The following is a 17,278-nucleotide window of genomic DNA, read 5'->3' on the forward strand; positions in this document are numbered from 1 at the left end:
GGTTCTGGCGATTGAACTGTTAGTAAGTCCTGCTATGTTGGTTTTGTTACTTCCAAAGCATAATTTTGGGACTATTTTTTTGTGCAAACAGCCTATATAAAATGTAATAAGTGCTGTTCCATCTTGTGTGAACATCTCATATAAAGCAAATTGTTCTCTGATAGCTTGTCTTTGAAGCAGAATGAGAGTGGCCCACCATCTCTTAGCCCATAGCCAGCAGGTGGAAAGTGTGAGTGAAACACTGAATGTTCGTGATTCCTAAATCATTCTCTCACCCTATTTGTCACTGATAATTGCATAACACTTTTTAATATTTCTTCAATCAGATATGTTTTTAGCATTGTTGAATTGATCATTGTATTTTGCTTTCACACTTAAAAAAGGCTCTGATTATGTCTCCATGACTAAGTACAGGAAAAAAAAGCAGCACATTTAATTTCATTAACTAAAATTTATAATAAAACTTTCCAGCAACATGTTTCTACAAGGAACTTTGTATCTAGGACTCAGAACTTGGGCAAATATTTGTTTTGGCAGTCTATTTGTGTAGCCTCTCAGGCTCAAGCAATCCTCCCACTCCAGCCTCCCACTGAGTACCTGGGACTATAGGTGTGCACCACCATGCTCAGGTAATTAAAAAAAGTTTTTGTAGAGGCAAGGTCTCACCATATTGCCCAAGCTGTTCTCAAACTCCTGGGCTTAAGTGATCCTCCTGCCTCAGACTCCCAAAGTGTTGGGGTTACAGATGTGAGCTCTTGCATCCAGCCAGAACTTTCTATTATTAATGGTGTGTGGATCAAAGCTGATTTAGCATGAATACATATGATTTTGGAGTTCTATTTTCTCCTGGTGAAATTTTAAGGCAGCAAGGTTGACATTTGGTTTTTAATTCACTTTCACTGGAGGTAAAAAAAAAAAAATTCCTGTTAGTACTTTTTCTTGATGACTTATGTCCTAAATCAAATTAAATAGCTCAAAATTAAACATGGTTCCTAAAGCTCACTTTGTTTAATGCTATGAATGTTAGTATACCAAACATTTCTGTAAAGATTAGAATTAAGGTGTAGTCTAGAGTTTTCTGCCTCACATTATTATTTAAATTTGTATAAATATTTGTTCCCTCAAAAAGGGAATATTTTCCTAAAGATACCTATCTAATGTACTGAGTTTTATGTTTATTGTCATTCTGTTTTCCAACTTATTGAATTATTTGAAAACATTAATTGTTATATATAAAATTAATAGCTTTCAGAATTATTGTAGCATTTTTACTTTTATAATAAGCATTTATACTTTGATAAAATATTGATGTTACATGAAAATTTTCACTCCAAGTTACATCTAGATAATGTTTACCTCTATTTGAAATAGAATATTCAAATAACAACAAACCCAGTGATATGCCTTGTTTAAATTCCTGATATTGTAATAACAAGATGAGTCATACTTTATAGTATGATTCAGTTTATTTAAAAGTTTTGAGACAAAATGGCATACAATATTGTTACACACATAGGTGGTAAAACTATAGAATAAAAGTCCAGATGATGGTTACCCGTAGGAGTAGAAGAGGAATGTGATTAGGGGCAGATGCATGGCAGTGTTCCTTTTTTAAAAATGTTATTCTTTCAACTGTATATGTATATTTTATAAACTTTTGTGTATGTGATGTACCACAATTAAAAATTTTAGGTAAAATTGGAAGACAGGCGTGTCCTACCATGTGGAAAATTGCTTCTATGTACTCTATTTTTTTTAAAGTGTAGTCAAAACATAAATAGGTAAGACTATCTCTGAACCAACAATTTTACCTAAAATGAATGTATGAACTAGGAGTTTTCGGTGATTTTCAGCTGATTTTCACACCCTTGTGAGACCTCTGTAAATATTAGGTTCTTGCTAGGAAGAGAAAAATAACTGATAAATGGAAATTCTTGGCTTTTACAAAATAATTGGAAAATAATTGGCCTGATCCTATTTGCTGACTCTTCTAAACTAATAATAGACTACTTACAGCCATGATCACAGTGGTCTTTCTTTCCTTCCTCCCCTCTCCCCTCTCCCCTCTCCCCTCCCCCTCCCCCCTTTTCCCTCCCCCCTCCCCCCTTTTCCCTCCCCCCTCCCCCATCCTCCCTCTCTTTTTGACAGGGTCTCACTCTGTGGAATACAGTGGCATGATCACAGCTTACTTCAGCCTTGACCACCTGGGCTCAGGTGATCCTCCCACTTCAGTCTCCTGGGTAGCTGGGACTATAGGCATGCACCACCATGCCTGGCTAATTTTTGTATTTTTTGTAGGGATGGGGTTTCACCATGTTGCCCAGACTGGTCTCAAACCCCTAGGCTGCCTTGGCTTCCCAAATTGCTGGGATTAGAGGTGTGAGCCACCGCATCCAGCCTGTTTCTTTTAATGACTGGTTGCTTTCAGTTGCTGGGCTAGAAAAGATTATAAGCTACCCTGTTGTGTCAGGGTGACAAAGGTTCTGCTGTCATCTACTCTTATTTTTCTAGCAGTGTGGCACTTAAATTGTAAGTTTTTCTCTCCTAAGCAATATTACCAGTTTCTTTGAAATGCTGAACAAATGATGGTCATGGCAGTAGAGTCAAATCAAAACATCCTTCAAGGATTGTCAACTCTGCAGGTTGCTTTTTGTGTGTGTTGGGGGGCCAAGTTGTTAGCGCCCACCCCTGCGTTGTCCTCACCTGGACCACGTGCTGCAGGGGAAGCGATCAGTGTGGTCTGCGTTCTTTCCTGCCTCCCTCCTCTTCCTTGTCATTTCACATCCCAATATTTATGTAGCACCCCCTGGAGTGCCCACAGGCCTGTCCCCTCCTCTTATCTTTTCTGTAACCAGCCCTTATTTTGGTTCATGAATATGAATGGCTTTAGAAAGCTACTTAGCAGCACTTACCAGGAAGATTGACAGTCCTACCACATGAGGAAAGAATTGATAATTAGTGATGATTGGAGCAATAACAAGTAGAGAGCCTTGGAGAAGAGTGCTTCATGTTCTTCTGTATTTACACCAAACAAGAAAGTGTATTATTAATCTGCACTTGGCAGTTAACATAGTATATTGCAGGGTAGAAGAAATAAGAACCACAGACTAGTTTTTTTGTGGAAAGCTGTTAAAAACAAGAATTTTGTCATCAGGAGGCTACATATGATATATGTATGTATGTTCATCTGACCAAGCATAAAGAGATTTTTGCCTCCATAGGCTTAGATCACTGGAGTGTGAGCCTGTCCAGTTCTTTCCCAGTCACACCTACCCATTACACACACAAACACACACACACGTTCCTACAATAGCAGAACAAGTAACAGCTAATGTCCACAAAGCACTTATGGGATAGTTTTATTTTTTTTCAGTCCATTATGTGTTAGCTGTCCTACACAATTATGTAACTGAAGAGTCAATTGGAGGACCTATTCCATTAAAGCAAAATAACAGCAAACATGTCACATAAATGGATAGAAAATACACTGTGATCTTTCTGAAAGGTTTCCTTCTTAGTGTAAGATGTTTAGACTTGCTTGTGCCTCTGCTTTGAAGAAAAGAATCTGGGCCTCTGCTGTAAGTTGTGTCACTGTTCCTTTCCTATAAGGGAGAAGTTATAGATTAAGGCCCTCTGCTCACAGGAATAGATGAGGATGCTAGGAGGAGATTGAGTTGGGATTTTCTTCAGCCCCACCTCTTGCCCTTTCCCTCCCTTCCAGGGCATTTCTTAGAACAGTGACAACACTTAATTTTCCAGTATTGGCTTTTGTATGGTGACACCTGAAAGTTAAATTCTTGAGGAAGGAATTCTGTCCTTGTGCATACCTAGAAGTTTGACAAAAAGTCTATGCTACCTTCCTCTGAAAGGCAAACTTAATGACTGAATAGAGGAGAATGGCAAAGAACAAGTGTGTTTTGGTATTTGCCTCCTGTGGAGGAAGGAATACTGTGTAATTTTATATGTAGTTTTCCAGAATTGAAGTAGAGCCACAGTACAGCAGAAATATTTAGACTTGATGATTCTAAATACATGACTTGATCATTTGCTATGTTGATGCAAATTGGGAATTCTGAGTGTTTGAAGATACTCCAAGAGATCTGGATGTTCTTAACCAGCCAGACAATATATAGGGCCTACAACATTTTCCCCCTTCTCATACTCCATTGTAAAGTAAATGATCCACTGAACTACTGTGTGCAAGGGAAGTTGCCTGTTAAAGTACTTGATTTTGAAAACCACAAGGGCCTATGACATTAAAGAAAAGTTGATTAAAACTTTCCACAGAGAAACCGAAACTCTTCATGGAAGCATGGAAATAACCCTGGGATTGATATGCTTTAACGTCCCTTAAAGCTGTTTAAATTACTCCTATAATGTTATTTTTCTTTCAGATTCAACCCTATGAAAAGATAAAGGCCAGGGGCTTGCCTGATAATATATCTTCTGTGTTGAACAAACTAGTGGTGGTGAAACTCAATGGTGGTTTGGGAACCAGCATGGGCTGCAAAGGCCCTAAAAGTCTGATTGGTGTGAGGAATGAGAATACCTTTCTGGATCTGACTGTTCAGCAAATTGAAGTGAGTAACAATTTAGCCTTTCTCATGAGATACTAAAATAGTTTTTAGTTTTTAAGTTATCATAAATGTTATAAAATGTAGCAGATGTGAATTTGAGCTACCCAAAGAGCTTGCTATCTTTAGTGTCTTTATTGGTGGAAAAAAGGTTTAGTGTTCTTAAGGGCAAATCCTTAAGGTTATGTAAAGGCTTTTGATCTTAAATAGCACCTGTGGTTGTTGAAATCTCTGGGTCTGTTGAGATTTTCTTTTGATCTCCCACCTCTCTACCCATTTTCTTTCTGGTGGCAGCCTTCATCAAGGCTGGGATGATCTCGCTTTATTAACCTCTTTTGGGAGGGTGGGGAGGATGTTGTGTATTTGGCTGCAGGCCATGCATGCTAAGAACTGTTTTTGGCTTCTGTCTTACGACAAAGTCATTAATCGTATACCATAAGCTCATCTGGGGCAGTGGCCTTATTTTTTCTATCTCCTTATCCTATTGCCTAGTATGGTGCTGGCAACTATAATCCTAATGCAAGTTGTAGCAGTGGCTAACATGTATTCAGCACTTATTGTCCACCAGGTATTATTCTGAGCTCTTTATATGAATTTACTCATTTGTTTCTCTCAACAACTCTGTGAGGTAGGTACTGTTATCCCCATTTTACCAATGAGGAAACCAAAGCACAAGAGGTTGGTTACTTGCCCAAGGTTCCCAAGCTAGTTAGTAAGTGCAGAATTAAAATTTTAACATAGGGCATTCTGACTTGTAAGACCCTGTTTTCTTCACACTCTGCCGCCTCTTAGCTCTTCTGAGGTTGAAAAGATTTCAGTTGGGGTGTGATTCAAAATTTTTGATCATTAATTTTGAGAGTAGGGAGCCATGTCTTTGTCACATTTGTACTTTCATCCCTACAGAGATGTTAACATAGAGTAAATGCTTAATCAGCAGTTGCCTACCCAGTGAGGCCACAGAGCACTGTGGCTGTACGCAAGCTCCAGACTCAAACTGCCTGGGGTGGGGAGGTGGGGGTCCTGTCTCTGCCATTGCCAGACCCACCACCTATCTGGGCCTTAGTTTAGACATCCGTAAAATGCAGACAGTAGTTTCTATCTCAGAGGGTAGTGATTTAATGAGCAAGTGCATGGTGAATTGCTTAGCAAAATGTCTGGCTCATGCTGAGCAGTTTTTTGTCAAATCTGTATATTTGGCTACATACAGATGATGTTTTAGATATTTTGTGATTTAACCATTAAGAACTAATTTTGCATATTTGAGCAAAAGAAAAGTGAGTCTGGGTAATCTAATTGTCATTTTCCTCCCTAGCATTTGAATAAAACCTACAATACAGATGTTCCTCTTGTTTTAATGAACTCTTTTAACACGGATGAAGATACCAAAAAAATTCTACAGAAGTACAATCATTGTCGTGTGAAAATCTACACTTTCAATCAAAGCAGGTACAATGAGTAAAAAATTAACTCTGGGTATGTTACTCCTGGGAAAGGACTTCTTGTTTATAACAGAGCAGTTTCAAGATGTACAGGTACCAAATATTGATGTTCACAAGTGTTTGATGCCCATAAAAGCTAAGCATTTTTTGATATGTGATTGTTATAATCACTGTGGTTCTCTAACTTCTAGTTCTTAAAATTCAGTCTGCTTGAGACTCCGTTCCATGTCCAGAATATTTGGGGATAGCTTAAGCCTTTGCTTTCTGAGAGCATATTTGGTCTCTAGGTGGGTCTGTGAAAATCTTTTTATATTCCTACATTATTGATGACCTTTCCCATGGAAAGGAATTTCTTCAACATCTTTTATGGGCTTGGGGTAATTTAATAAATTCTGGAGGAAGTCTTTGGGGAATAGTGAGTAAAAAGTAAATTCAGATGATGAATTGTGACTGAAGGCCAGGAAACTGGAAAAATAAGACTTCCATTTAAGGGATGGACGTCAGTCCACATGAACTTGTACAGAAGGGATATTTTGAGGCTGGGTGTGTGGTGGCTTATACCTGTAATTCCAACACTTTGGAAAGCCAAGGCAGGAGGATTGCTTGAGCCTAGGAGTTTGAGACCAACCTGGGCAACATAATGAGACCTCGTCTCTACAAAAAAAATTTAAAAATTAGCATTGGTGGTGTGCCCTTGTAGCCCCCGCTACTTGGGAGGCTGAGGTGGGAGTATCACTTGAGCCCAGGAGGTCGAGGCTGTTTATGCTACTGTACTCCAGCCTAGGCAACAGAGCAAGACCCTATCTCAAAAATAAAACAAAAATAAAAAAGAAAGGACATTTCTAAAGTTGTACCATTAGTTTGTTTGGTTGTTTTTAAGATCTATTTCCCATGGTTACTTTTTTGTTTGTTTGTTTTTTACTTTGCAGATGTTTTGCCTTTATTTTCTGGTCTTCAGTCTGTTGCAGTGCTAGCTCCTGTTTTCCTCTTGCCCCATCACCAGCTTTACCTTTCTCACTAGTGGTGGGAAGCAGAAATCTTGGAATGCTAACCTGGTGCTTATTTTCTGGGAAAGAAAGAGATCCACCCCTGAATATATCCATTTGTAAGAATGGGCAGTATTTCCCAGATAGGTTTTCAGGGAAAAGAACAATCCCACAACTACATAAGTTTGAGAAAATTTACTTGATATATCCCTCCTCTTGGAGAGTCATAAAACATTAATATCTTAAAAATATGGTGGGTCTTCCCATCTGTATGACCATAGAGACATGTTTTTGCAGCAGCTATCACCATCTAGAGAACAGATTTTGGACAACACAGATACTGAGAGATTTTCTTAAATGGATTCACCTATAATTAAATTACTTATTGTAGACTCTGAAAAGAAGTGAAATTTTATTTAACTTTAATGCATTATTTTATTTAAAGGTCTGAAATGCTCTACAGGGTCAATATTGAAAAAGAACTTTTTTTTTTTTTTAAAGGTACCCGAGGATTAATAAAGAATCTTTACTTCCTGTAGCAAAGGACGTGTCTTACTCAGGGGAAAATACAGAAGCTTGGTACCCTCCAGGTCATGGTGATATTTACGCCAGTTTCTACAACTCTGGTTTGCTTGATACCTTTATAGGAGAAGGCAAAGAGTATATTTTTGTGTCTAACATAGATAATCTGGGTGCCACAGTGGATCTGTATATTCTTAATCATCTAATGAACCCACCCAATGGAAAACGCTGTGAATTTGTCATGGAAGTCACAAATAAGACACGTGCAGATGTAAAGGTAAATACTGAGAGGAAGCAGTTTAGGGCTTCATGTTTTCACATTTCGTAAGTTACGAAGTTAAAGCCTTTTTTATTTGAAAGTTTCTATGTTAAACAACACATTTAACCACTTGGTATCGTAAGAAAGGGTGAGATGATACGTGGAATACTTTCAGTTCTGTTTGACATAATAGCATGTATCATAAATCCATAATAGTATCAAAATCATCTCTCTTTTTTTGGATAAGCTACATCAGTAATTTTAACTAAAATAGTTTCATATATATTTATGGCAAAAATCTGAAACATGTGAAACCTTTCAGTAAAGTTGTCCAAACCTTTAATACTCTTCTAGTTTGGCATTTAAATGTTATTTCATTGTCCCTTTTATGAAAATTTACTATGTTTCTACATAATGTATTTATATATTATTTATATAATCACTATCTTTGTACTTACAAAAAAATGCACTTGGGACAGATGTGGAGGCACTCACTATTTTTTGCCTTTCTAGGGCGGGACACTCACTCAATATGAAGGCAAACTGAGACTGGTGGAAATTGCTCAAGTGCCAAAAGCACATGTAGATGAGTTCAAGTCTGTTTCAAAGTTCAAAATATTTAATACAAACAACCTATGGATTTCTCTTGCAGCAGTTAAAAGACTGCAGGAGCAAAATGCCATTGACATGGAAATCATTGTGAATGCAAAGGTAAGCCAAGGTTGTGGCCCATTGAGTTTCCTGGTTCCTAAGGTCATAGTAGGCTACACACAGGCCCCATCGCCCACTCCCTCTGCCCCATCTATTCCATTGGTTACTCCCTTTTGTCTTTTCAGACTCGCTAGTTCCTAGCCCAGAATCTGCTGTCACCCCTCTAGTGTGCCAAGTTATGGTGCCCTATATTTGACCCTGGGTTGTGGTAGTGGCAAAAACACTGGGCTTCAAAAGTAGAGAACCTACTTCAGTCTTAGTTGTTGCTCTGACACTCATAGGTCGTTTGGCCATCGGTACTTTGCATGAGTTTTCTGAACCTATGGTTTATCATAAAATGGAAATGATATTACTGAACAGAAGAGTTTTAAGACTGAAAAAAGATCACATGTATAAGAATTTGGCATATGATAGGTGCTTGATAAATGTCAGTTCTCAAAATTATTTTTCTGGCCAGGCTCAGTGGCTCATACCTGTAATCCCAACACTTTGGGAGGCCAGGACCAACCTGGCCAACATAGTGAAACCCCATCTCTACTAAAAATACAAAAAATTAGCTGGGCATGGTGGCACATCCCTATAATTCCAGCTACTTGGGAAGCTGAGGCATAAGAATTGCTTGAACCCAGGAGGGCAGAGGCTGCAGTGAGCCGAGTTTGCGCCACTGCACTCCAGCCTGGGTGACAGATCAAGACTCCGTCTCAAAAAAAAATTTTTCTTTTTCCATCAATGGATCTCTGAAATCACTTCCCAAATAATAACTAACCTACATGGAACTAAGTTGTAGGTGCTTAAAACCTCTGTTCTCTATTCCCCACCCCTAATTTCTTACAGACTTTGGATGGAGGCTTGAATGTCATTCAATTAGAAACTGCAGTAGGGGCTGCCATCAAAAGTTTTGAGAATTCTCTAGGTATTAATGTGCCAAGGAGCCGTTTTCTGCCTGTCAAAACCACATCAGATCTCTTGCTGGTGATGTCAAACCTCTATAGTCTTAATGCAGGATCTCTGACAATGAGTGAAAAGCGGGAATTTCCTACAGTGCCCTTGGTTAAATTAGGCAGTTCTTTTACAAAGGTACGTAACTATAAAGATATGTGAGTTCATGATATACATGTGAATTGGAGACTAATTACAGTCTCTACCACTGACCTGTTGTATTCCTGTCTTTGATGTCTTTTAAAGGGAATTGACCACAGAAGATAAAGATTTTACTTCACATTTGAAACATGATTGCCATATGGGGAGTAGAAAATCATCTTTAAATTTTGGGGCATTTTATCTTCTGTCTCTTCCAAGACCAGTACTGCTTTCATCAGTGGGAAAAGGTTAATTCTGGCTTAACAAATACTTATTGAGCCCCTGCAATGTACTGGGCAGTGTTCTAGGTTCTAGGGATTTAGCAGTAAACAAAACAGACTAAATCTTTGTCTTCACAGAATTGACATTCTAGTGGAGAAAGGATGATAAGTAAGTAAATGTATGATATGCCAAGTGGTGGAAAATGCTATGGAGAAACAAAGCAAGGATGGAGAATAGGGAATGCCTGGGGAGGTGCGGGGGGCGGGGGTTGGGGGTGGTGGTGATGGTATAATTTTACATTGAGTGGCCACAGGCAGCCTCATTGAGTTGATTGGTTCTGACAAATGGGTATCTAGTGCAAAAAGTGTTCCAGACAGGTGGAATAGCAAGTACAGTAAGTCCTCAGTGTATCAGTATGTTCTTGGAAACTGCCACAGTAAGCAAAACAATGTATAACACATTTTACCACAGGCTAATTGATAGAAACAAGAGTTCAGTTCCTACAGTTTATTTCTGGTCACAAAAATATCACCAAATTTTAAAAACAAAACACTTCTAATATTAAACCCTGAAATAAATGTGAGCTGTACATACATTAATAAAAAGATAATTCTTGACTCACTTATTCTGGTTCAGGTTCATGGGTGACCAGAGCTTATCCCGGCAGCTCAGGGCACAAGGCAGGAGCCAACCCTGGACAGGCCACCATCCCATCTCAGGGCACACTCACACATACCCACACTCATACTGGGACCATGTAGATACACAAGTTCACCTAACATGCACATCTTTGGGATGTGGGAAGAAACCAGAATAGTTGGAGAATACCCACACTGATGTGGGGAGAACGTGCAAACTCCACACAGACAGTAGCCCTGGCTGGCAATCTTTTTTTCCTCATCAACATTATAACAAAATAACATTGAACAAAACAGCACTATCTGTGGATGTGCTGTGAAACTCCACCCTAGCCTGATAAGTGAAATCCAAAAAAATTTAATCAATGAAATGTGACACTGTGAGCCTTTGTGGTTGGCCTATGGGGTCCTGCTCTGCCATCTAAGTCTATTTTAGTCCACAGCAGGTGTGGTTTGGTGCCACCTGCTGTGGATGTGTAGAATGCAGATGGGGAATTAGAAAACTATTAATGCATGTGTCCTCAGAGTCAAATGAAGAAAATATTTCAAGAAAGTGGGAAGGATCATGTGTCAAATGCTGCTGCTGATTCAAGTAAGATGGGCGTTAGATTTATCAGTATGGAGGTTTGGGAGCCTCACAGGCATGGATTTAAAAGACAATGAAAAAGGAGGAATTGGAGATATGAATATAGAAAACTCAAGAGTTTTGCCTTAAAGAGAAACAGAAATGGGGCTATAGGTAGAAAGGAATATAGGATTTGAGTTTTTGTTTTTTAATGGGAGGATGTTTATACATTAATGAGAATTAATGCAGTCAGGAGGGAAAAAAGACTGAAGAGGGAGAATTGCTGAAACAACAGTTGATAGGCCATAAGAAGGGATCTGATGCACAAATGGAGAGGTTGGCTTTAAGTAGGAATAGAAGCAGTCCAATTCCAGTACTAGGAAGGCAGAGTAATGGGCAATGGGGGCAAGGTGGTGGTGGTGGTGGATGGAAACAAGTGGAAGTTTTCTGATTGCTCCCATTTTCCCAGCAAAATAGGAAACGGGGTCACATAGGACAATCTCTAGTGCTTGTAAATCTAAGGAAATAAAAAGACAACGATGGTGATAACTTATAATAATTTGTGCTATTGCTCTTCCGAAAATGTGCTCTAATTTTTCAGAATCCTACCTATCCACTAAAGTCCAGCTCCAGTCTAGCCTGCTTCAAAGCATGATCTCTTTTTTTCAGTTAAATTCAGATTGTGTGAACTACTCATCTGGCTCTTGGAATGTTGATTATCTTTAAAAAAAAAAAAAAAAACTTAGATCTGCTCAACTATCTTGTAAATTGCCAGAAACAATGTTTGTAGCTCCTGGTCTTTCTTGCACAGCATTTAGCATATAATGAGTGCTTAATAAATAGGTGCTTCCCACAGAGGACCTGAGCTTTGCCAAAAAAGGTTTTTACAGTTCAGTTAAACTTTCTTGTTAATATTTCTCCTGTCTTTCTTTGAACCCATTTGAGACAAATTTTTATGTTTCTACTTTTCTGTAAGGTTCAAGATTATCTAAGAAGATTTGAAAGTATACCAGATATGCTTGAATTGGATCACCTCACAGTTTCAGGAGATGTGACATTTGGAAAAAATGTTTCATTAAAGGTATTGTTGTTACAATGAAAATTATATTTCTTACAGCTTTATAATATAGGTCTCATTTTCTAGTCATAAATTTACATTTAAGGAATACTTGTTAGTCTTAATTATACTAGTAATTAAGTTGGTACTATTTTACTGAAATGAGAATCTTTAAAATAGGATCACTATTAGCGTTAGCTTACTAAAGATGATTATTTGAGTAAAAGTAGAAAAAAATGACAATTTGTACTGAATATACTCTATTAAAGGAATGTTATCACTGTAAGAATATTCATTTACATTATTGTAGTACTCAGGTACTCTGAGTGTCATTCCAGCTTCACGTAAGAAATAGGAGGGAAATGGGGGTATAAAAGTATTAAAGCTCACCAAAGATACAATAGCTTTTTCCAAATCATGTAATTTTTAAAAAAATCTCCTAACTAGGTTTCATGTACTCCTCCCATTAAAGCTACTTACTTAAATGAAGATCTTGAAAAAACAAATACATATATTGAATTTTATTGCTGAGACTGCCTAAAGACTTAAGACATGAAAAATCTTATCAGTAAACTGTCATAAAAACAACAACAAAAGCCCTGTATGTAAATGTAAACCAAGCACCTTTTAATTTCTCTATGAAGGTTGGATAATGCTGGTGGCCTTGCAAGTAGGCCTTCAAAAGGGGGCTGGCCATGCTGTGGTACCGGGTCCCCTTCCCACTCTTAGTTCTACCTCTAACAAGGAGACAGAGAATCTAGAACTACTGCCAGGATTGTTACAGAAAGACACATTACAATTTTCCTTAACTGTTATTTGTTTTTCATGTTAATATTATTTATACAGTTACTTCACTGTAAAAAAAAGTTGTACATAAACTTGATCACTGTAAGATAATCAAATTGCATTTCAGTTGCAAGTACACTCTTTTGTTTTCCCTGTCACTTAGGGAACGGTTATCATCATTGCAAATCATGGTGACAGAATTGATATCCCACCTGGAGCAGTATTAGAGAACAAGATTGTATCTGGAAACCTTCGCATCTTGGACCACTGAAATGAAAAATACTGTGGACACTTTAATAATGGGCTAGTTTCTTACAATGAAATGTTCTCTAGGATTCTAAAATAGGAAGGTACTTTACTATGTTACTGTACCCTGCAGTGTTGATTTTTAAAATAGAGTTTTCTGCAGTATGCTTTTAGTCTTAAGAAAAGCACAGATGGAGCAATACTTTCCTTCTTTGAAGAGGATCCCAAAAGTTAGTTCATCTTAAAGTGCAATAGTTTAATCTTAAAACTGGGGCAACTTTGGAAGATCTTTTAACAGAAGCCTCAATGATGATCACTTTAAATTGCTTGTGATTTCAAAAATAAAGCAGTGAAGCAATACTTGTGTACACTTGTACTTTATAATGCTAACTAACTATGAAATGGTAAAATGGTTTATTCTTGCTAGGCAGTTACTATATTAGTTGGAAGCTTTGCCCTTGGAATATTTAAGTACACACTGGCTAGTTACCTAATGAGTCCAGTTTTTGGCATTTCTGAGAATCTTAATCATACCATTATTTCCATAGGAATTAAACTGAAGGTATTTAGTACCTTTCATCTAGTTCTAAAACTGGGATGCCTGCCATGCTTTCCACAAACTCTCCATTTATTGAAACAAAGTGGCATTTATTTTCCCAGCTGATGGGGGTGGGCAAAGGGAAGGCATTTCTTTCACATCCTTGTACTCTTCTATAGTGAGGTAGGGGGTATAGCTTCATAAAAAGTTCCCTTTCCCTAAAGCTTCATTTCCTGAAGCTTGTTTATTATCACTGCAAAATGATCATTAATAATCTTTCCAATCAGGTCTGCTGGTAGTTCAATTTATGCCTTTTCTTTAAATTCATCCATACTTGTTTTGAGTAGGCTGCTTGTTTAACTTAAAGTTCACTATATACCATTTTAAAAAAGTTGCCTTTTAAAGTCTGTTAATTTTTTACAGCTTTATTTTAGACAGTTTAAGAACCAAAGACATACCTCTGTAATGATAAAGGAAAGAAAACAAGCTTTCCTTTTAAGAAACCAAAGAGCACAAAATAAGACTGTTTCATTATACATCATCACCACAGGATATTAGGCACTCTGACAGGGTTAGGCAAGATTCTTGGTGTGAGGTGAAGCACAGGCACTTTATTTGTAGAGTGCTGCTGATTCTAATTTTGAAGGTAGGTTATTATAAAAGTCTTTACTTGTCACCTTATTTCTGGCCCCAACACAGCAGCCTATAGTTTTAAAAGTTCTGTTTCTCCCTGGTCTTTGTTCATATACACATCGAAAGTAACTTAAAAACAAGGATACGAGGGGGCCATACTTCATATGTTATCTAAATGTTAATATGAGAACTCAAAAGTAGGCAGATTATATGAATACATATTCTTACCTCTGCTACAAATAAAAACACCCCAAACCCTTCATACTTTTATAAAAATACAGATATTAAACTGTAGCCTTTTATATACCATTTCTGAAAAGTATTTAGTTGCATAAATAGATGCCAGTATCTTTTTTTTTTTTTTTAAGTATTACTTAAAAAAAGTCTTTCAGGTATTTAGACAGCTCTGGAAGGCTTTACCCAGTTGACATACGGTGGTAGTAGAAATATTAAATATGCAACACACAAAGCCTGCAACTTGACATTGGTCACTGAAACAAAAATTGAATTCCTAAATCCAAGCAATCAAAAGATGTTTATTTTTTATAGAAAGATCTGTAAAAAAATAATTTTTCAAACAGCTTTACTTTCATAGAGAAAACTTTCTACAGAAGTTGACTAAGATTTTAAATTGTACCATCATTAAATAAGGTGGGACACCATATGAATTTCATTGCACTGGAAGAAATGCAAAGCATTTTTTAATATAAAGTATACAGAGCATTCTAGTCAACTACAGCTGTGTTACAGCTATGTGTTCTTTTGGATTTGGTCCAAAGAAACCTGAGTCTGTTTCCAGAGAGAATGAAAAATGTTATAGACACCTGATCAGTTACTCCTTGCTGTAGGATGCACAAAAATGACATTCCTTGTAGATCCCACTGAATCCAGTTTCCCAACACTGATACTTTCCTTTTTCCCTTCCCCCACCCCAGTTCACTCTGGGTTTCAGGTTCAATTCTCGAATCACAGGCATCCAGATTTTCTTCATAACAAATGCATCCCATGGTCAGATGAACTACCCAGTTTTCCAGTATGACATCACCTCTTCTGCTCCCAAATTTCAGCCATATTTAGGTCCAAATCTTTAAGGCCTTTTAAGGCTTGAAGATTTCCAGTGTAAAAAGCTACATCTGCTGTGACCAACCTAAATAATGGAGAGAAAATTATTTTTAAATCTCAAACTTTCTATTCAGATAATAAAAGTAACAGTGCTCACCGAGTCAGAGTCCTATTATCTAAAATTCAGATGTCTTAGTACCCAAGTGTCCACATACTTTACTTACCAGGATTCCTGCTATCAATAAGTAGGCCATTTAATGCTGTATTTCCATAATAAATATTTGGAAAATGAATAAACCAATGCATGTTAGAGTCAGTTTCATGATAAGTTCAGCCCAAGAAAATCAGATTCATCTTGAAACAGCATGAATTAATATACAGAGAAAATAACAGGTTAAACTAAAATGTTTTTGATTGGTTAGCACTAGAGTATAGGAGTGTTGACTAAAATAGTAAACTCTAGGGAAAAGCAGGCCAGGTTTCCTAAGTGTCATCTACGGCGTTAAATACAGACTAGTATTCATGTATATAAGTGCTACTAGATATTTCTTTAAAAACCCAAGAGAAAAATAAGAACATGAACAAGAAGTCACAGATGAAAACACCTGAATAACCAATAAACTGAAAAAATGGTAAACTTCAGGAAAATGCAAATCAAAACAAGGTACTATTATCCCCCATCAGACTGGCAACAATTAAGAAATCTAACAGCAAATGTTGACAAGATGTGGGAAACAAATTCACACAAACTACTCCACTAATGTGGGAGTATTAACTTGGTACAGCCACTGTCAATACCTAACTATGAAAATGTGTATTAGCTCCAATTCACTTATAGGTATATGCCCTGAAGAAATGGTCACACCATTTGACATGTATAAAGAGCTTCAGTGTGGCATGATTATAATGGAAGAAAGCAATGACTTAGAAATTTATCACCAGGGGAAATGTCTAACTTACCTATGGCTGATTCATGGCCAGGAGTGGTGTCTCACACCTGTAATCCCAGCACTTGGGGATGCTGAGGCAGGAGGATCACCTGAGCTCAGGAGTTTAAGACCAGCCTGGCCAACATGGTAAAACCCTGTCTCTACTAAAAATACAAAAATTAGCCAGGCGTGGTGGCACGTGCCTGTAATCCCAGCTACTCGGGAGGCTGAGGCAGGAGAACTGCTTGAACCTGGGAGGTGGAGGTTGCAGTGAGCTGAGATCATGCCACTGCGCTCCAGCCTGTGTGACAGAGTGATACTCCATCTCAAAAAAAAAAAAAATTAAAGTACAGGGCTGGGGAGAGGGAGAAATAGGAAGCAGCTGCCTAATGGGTACAGGATTTTCTTTTGGAGTAGTGAAAATGTTTGGAACTAGATAGAGGTGGTGGTTACGCATCATTGTGAAGACACTAAATGCCACTGAATTGTTCACTTTAAAACGTTAATTTTATGTTATGTGAATTTCAACTCAAAGTCAAAAGCTACATTTTTAGAGCAATTTCAGAAACAAACTTCTTTTAAGCAGGTAGTTTATGTCCTTGGCTACAGGGTAGAGGTTAATCTTCAGGCATCTTTCAAAGACATGAATTGACTTACAAAGAATGAGTTTCTGTTAGCATGTGACAGTGAGGATCTCTAAGGTCAGACTGACTTCCAAATAGCTATATTAAGAAAGAAAAATAATAGCTAACGAGTTAGCTTGGATGCTTCAGAACTATTGGTCTGCAAAAACCCAACTAACCAACCCACATTTAGTTATGGGAATAAAAGCAAAAGGGTATGAGCGGGGTAGGCCTTAAAAATATTATTAGCTTTTTTTGAACAGCCTCTTTAGGGTACACAGTATACATCTCTACCAAGAGTCTCTAAGTTTCTAATGTGCTATTTTCAGGAGCAGGTGTCTTATGTATGTACCACTTGTATCACTTGACATCAAGTGAGAGAGATACACAGCGTCACCCCATGTGATG

General features: G+C 37.7%; 2 protein-coding genes across 5 annotated transcripts in view; one reads left to right on the forward strand and one right to left on the reverse strand.

Annotated features, from left to right (window-relative positions):
• The window catches only part of UGP2 (UDP-glucose pyrophosphorylase 2), a 53,020-nt gene extending 39,575 nt beyond the window's left edge, over nt 1–13,445 (forward strand). For both annotated transcript variants that reach the window (XM_003262447.3, XM_012501162.2), the window contains exons 4-10: nt 4,395–4,580; nt 5,887–6,020; nt 7,501–7,798; nt 8,294–8,491; nt 9,326–9,568; nt 11,973–12,077; nt 13,003–13,445. In XM_003262447.3, the coding sequence (XP_003262495.1) occupies nt 4,395–4,580; nt 5,887–6,020; nt 7,501–7,798; nt 8,294–8,491; nt 9,326–9,568; nt 11,973–12,077; nt 13,003–13,110 (1,272 nt within the window). In that variant the 3' untranslated portion in view covers nt 13,111–13,445. The remainder of the gene's footprint in view (nt 1–4,394; nt 4,581–5,886; nt 6,021–7,500; nt 7,799–8,293; nt 8,492–9,325; nt 9,569–11,972; nt 12,078–13,002) is intronic.
• A 586-nt stretch (nt 13,446–14,031) lies between these two features.
• Nucleotides 14,032–17,278, reverse strand: part of VPS54 (VPS54 subunit of GARP complex) — a 131,140-nt gene continuing 127,893 nt past the window's right edge. For 2 of the 3 annotated variants that reach the window (XM_003262450.4, XM_030828078.1), the window contains one exon: nt 14,046–15,403. In XM_003262450.4, coding sequence (XP_003262498.1) covers nt 15,298–15,403 — 106 coding nt within the window. In that variant the 3' untranslated portion in view covers nt 14,046–15,297. Of the gene's footprint in view, nt 15,404–17,278 lie in introns of all 3 variants that reach the window. The other variant, XM_003262449.4, reaches the window with a different exon arrangement.

Source organism: Nomascus leucogenys, chromosome 14 (genome assembly GCF_006542625.1).
Source record: "Nomascus leucogenys isolate Asia chromosome 14, Asia_NLE_v1, whole genome shotgun sequence".
Taxonomy (NCBI): Eukaryota; Metazoa; Chordata; class Mammalia; order Primates; family Hylobatidae; genus Nomascus; species Nomascus leucogenys.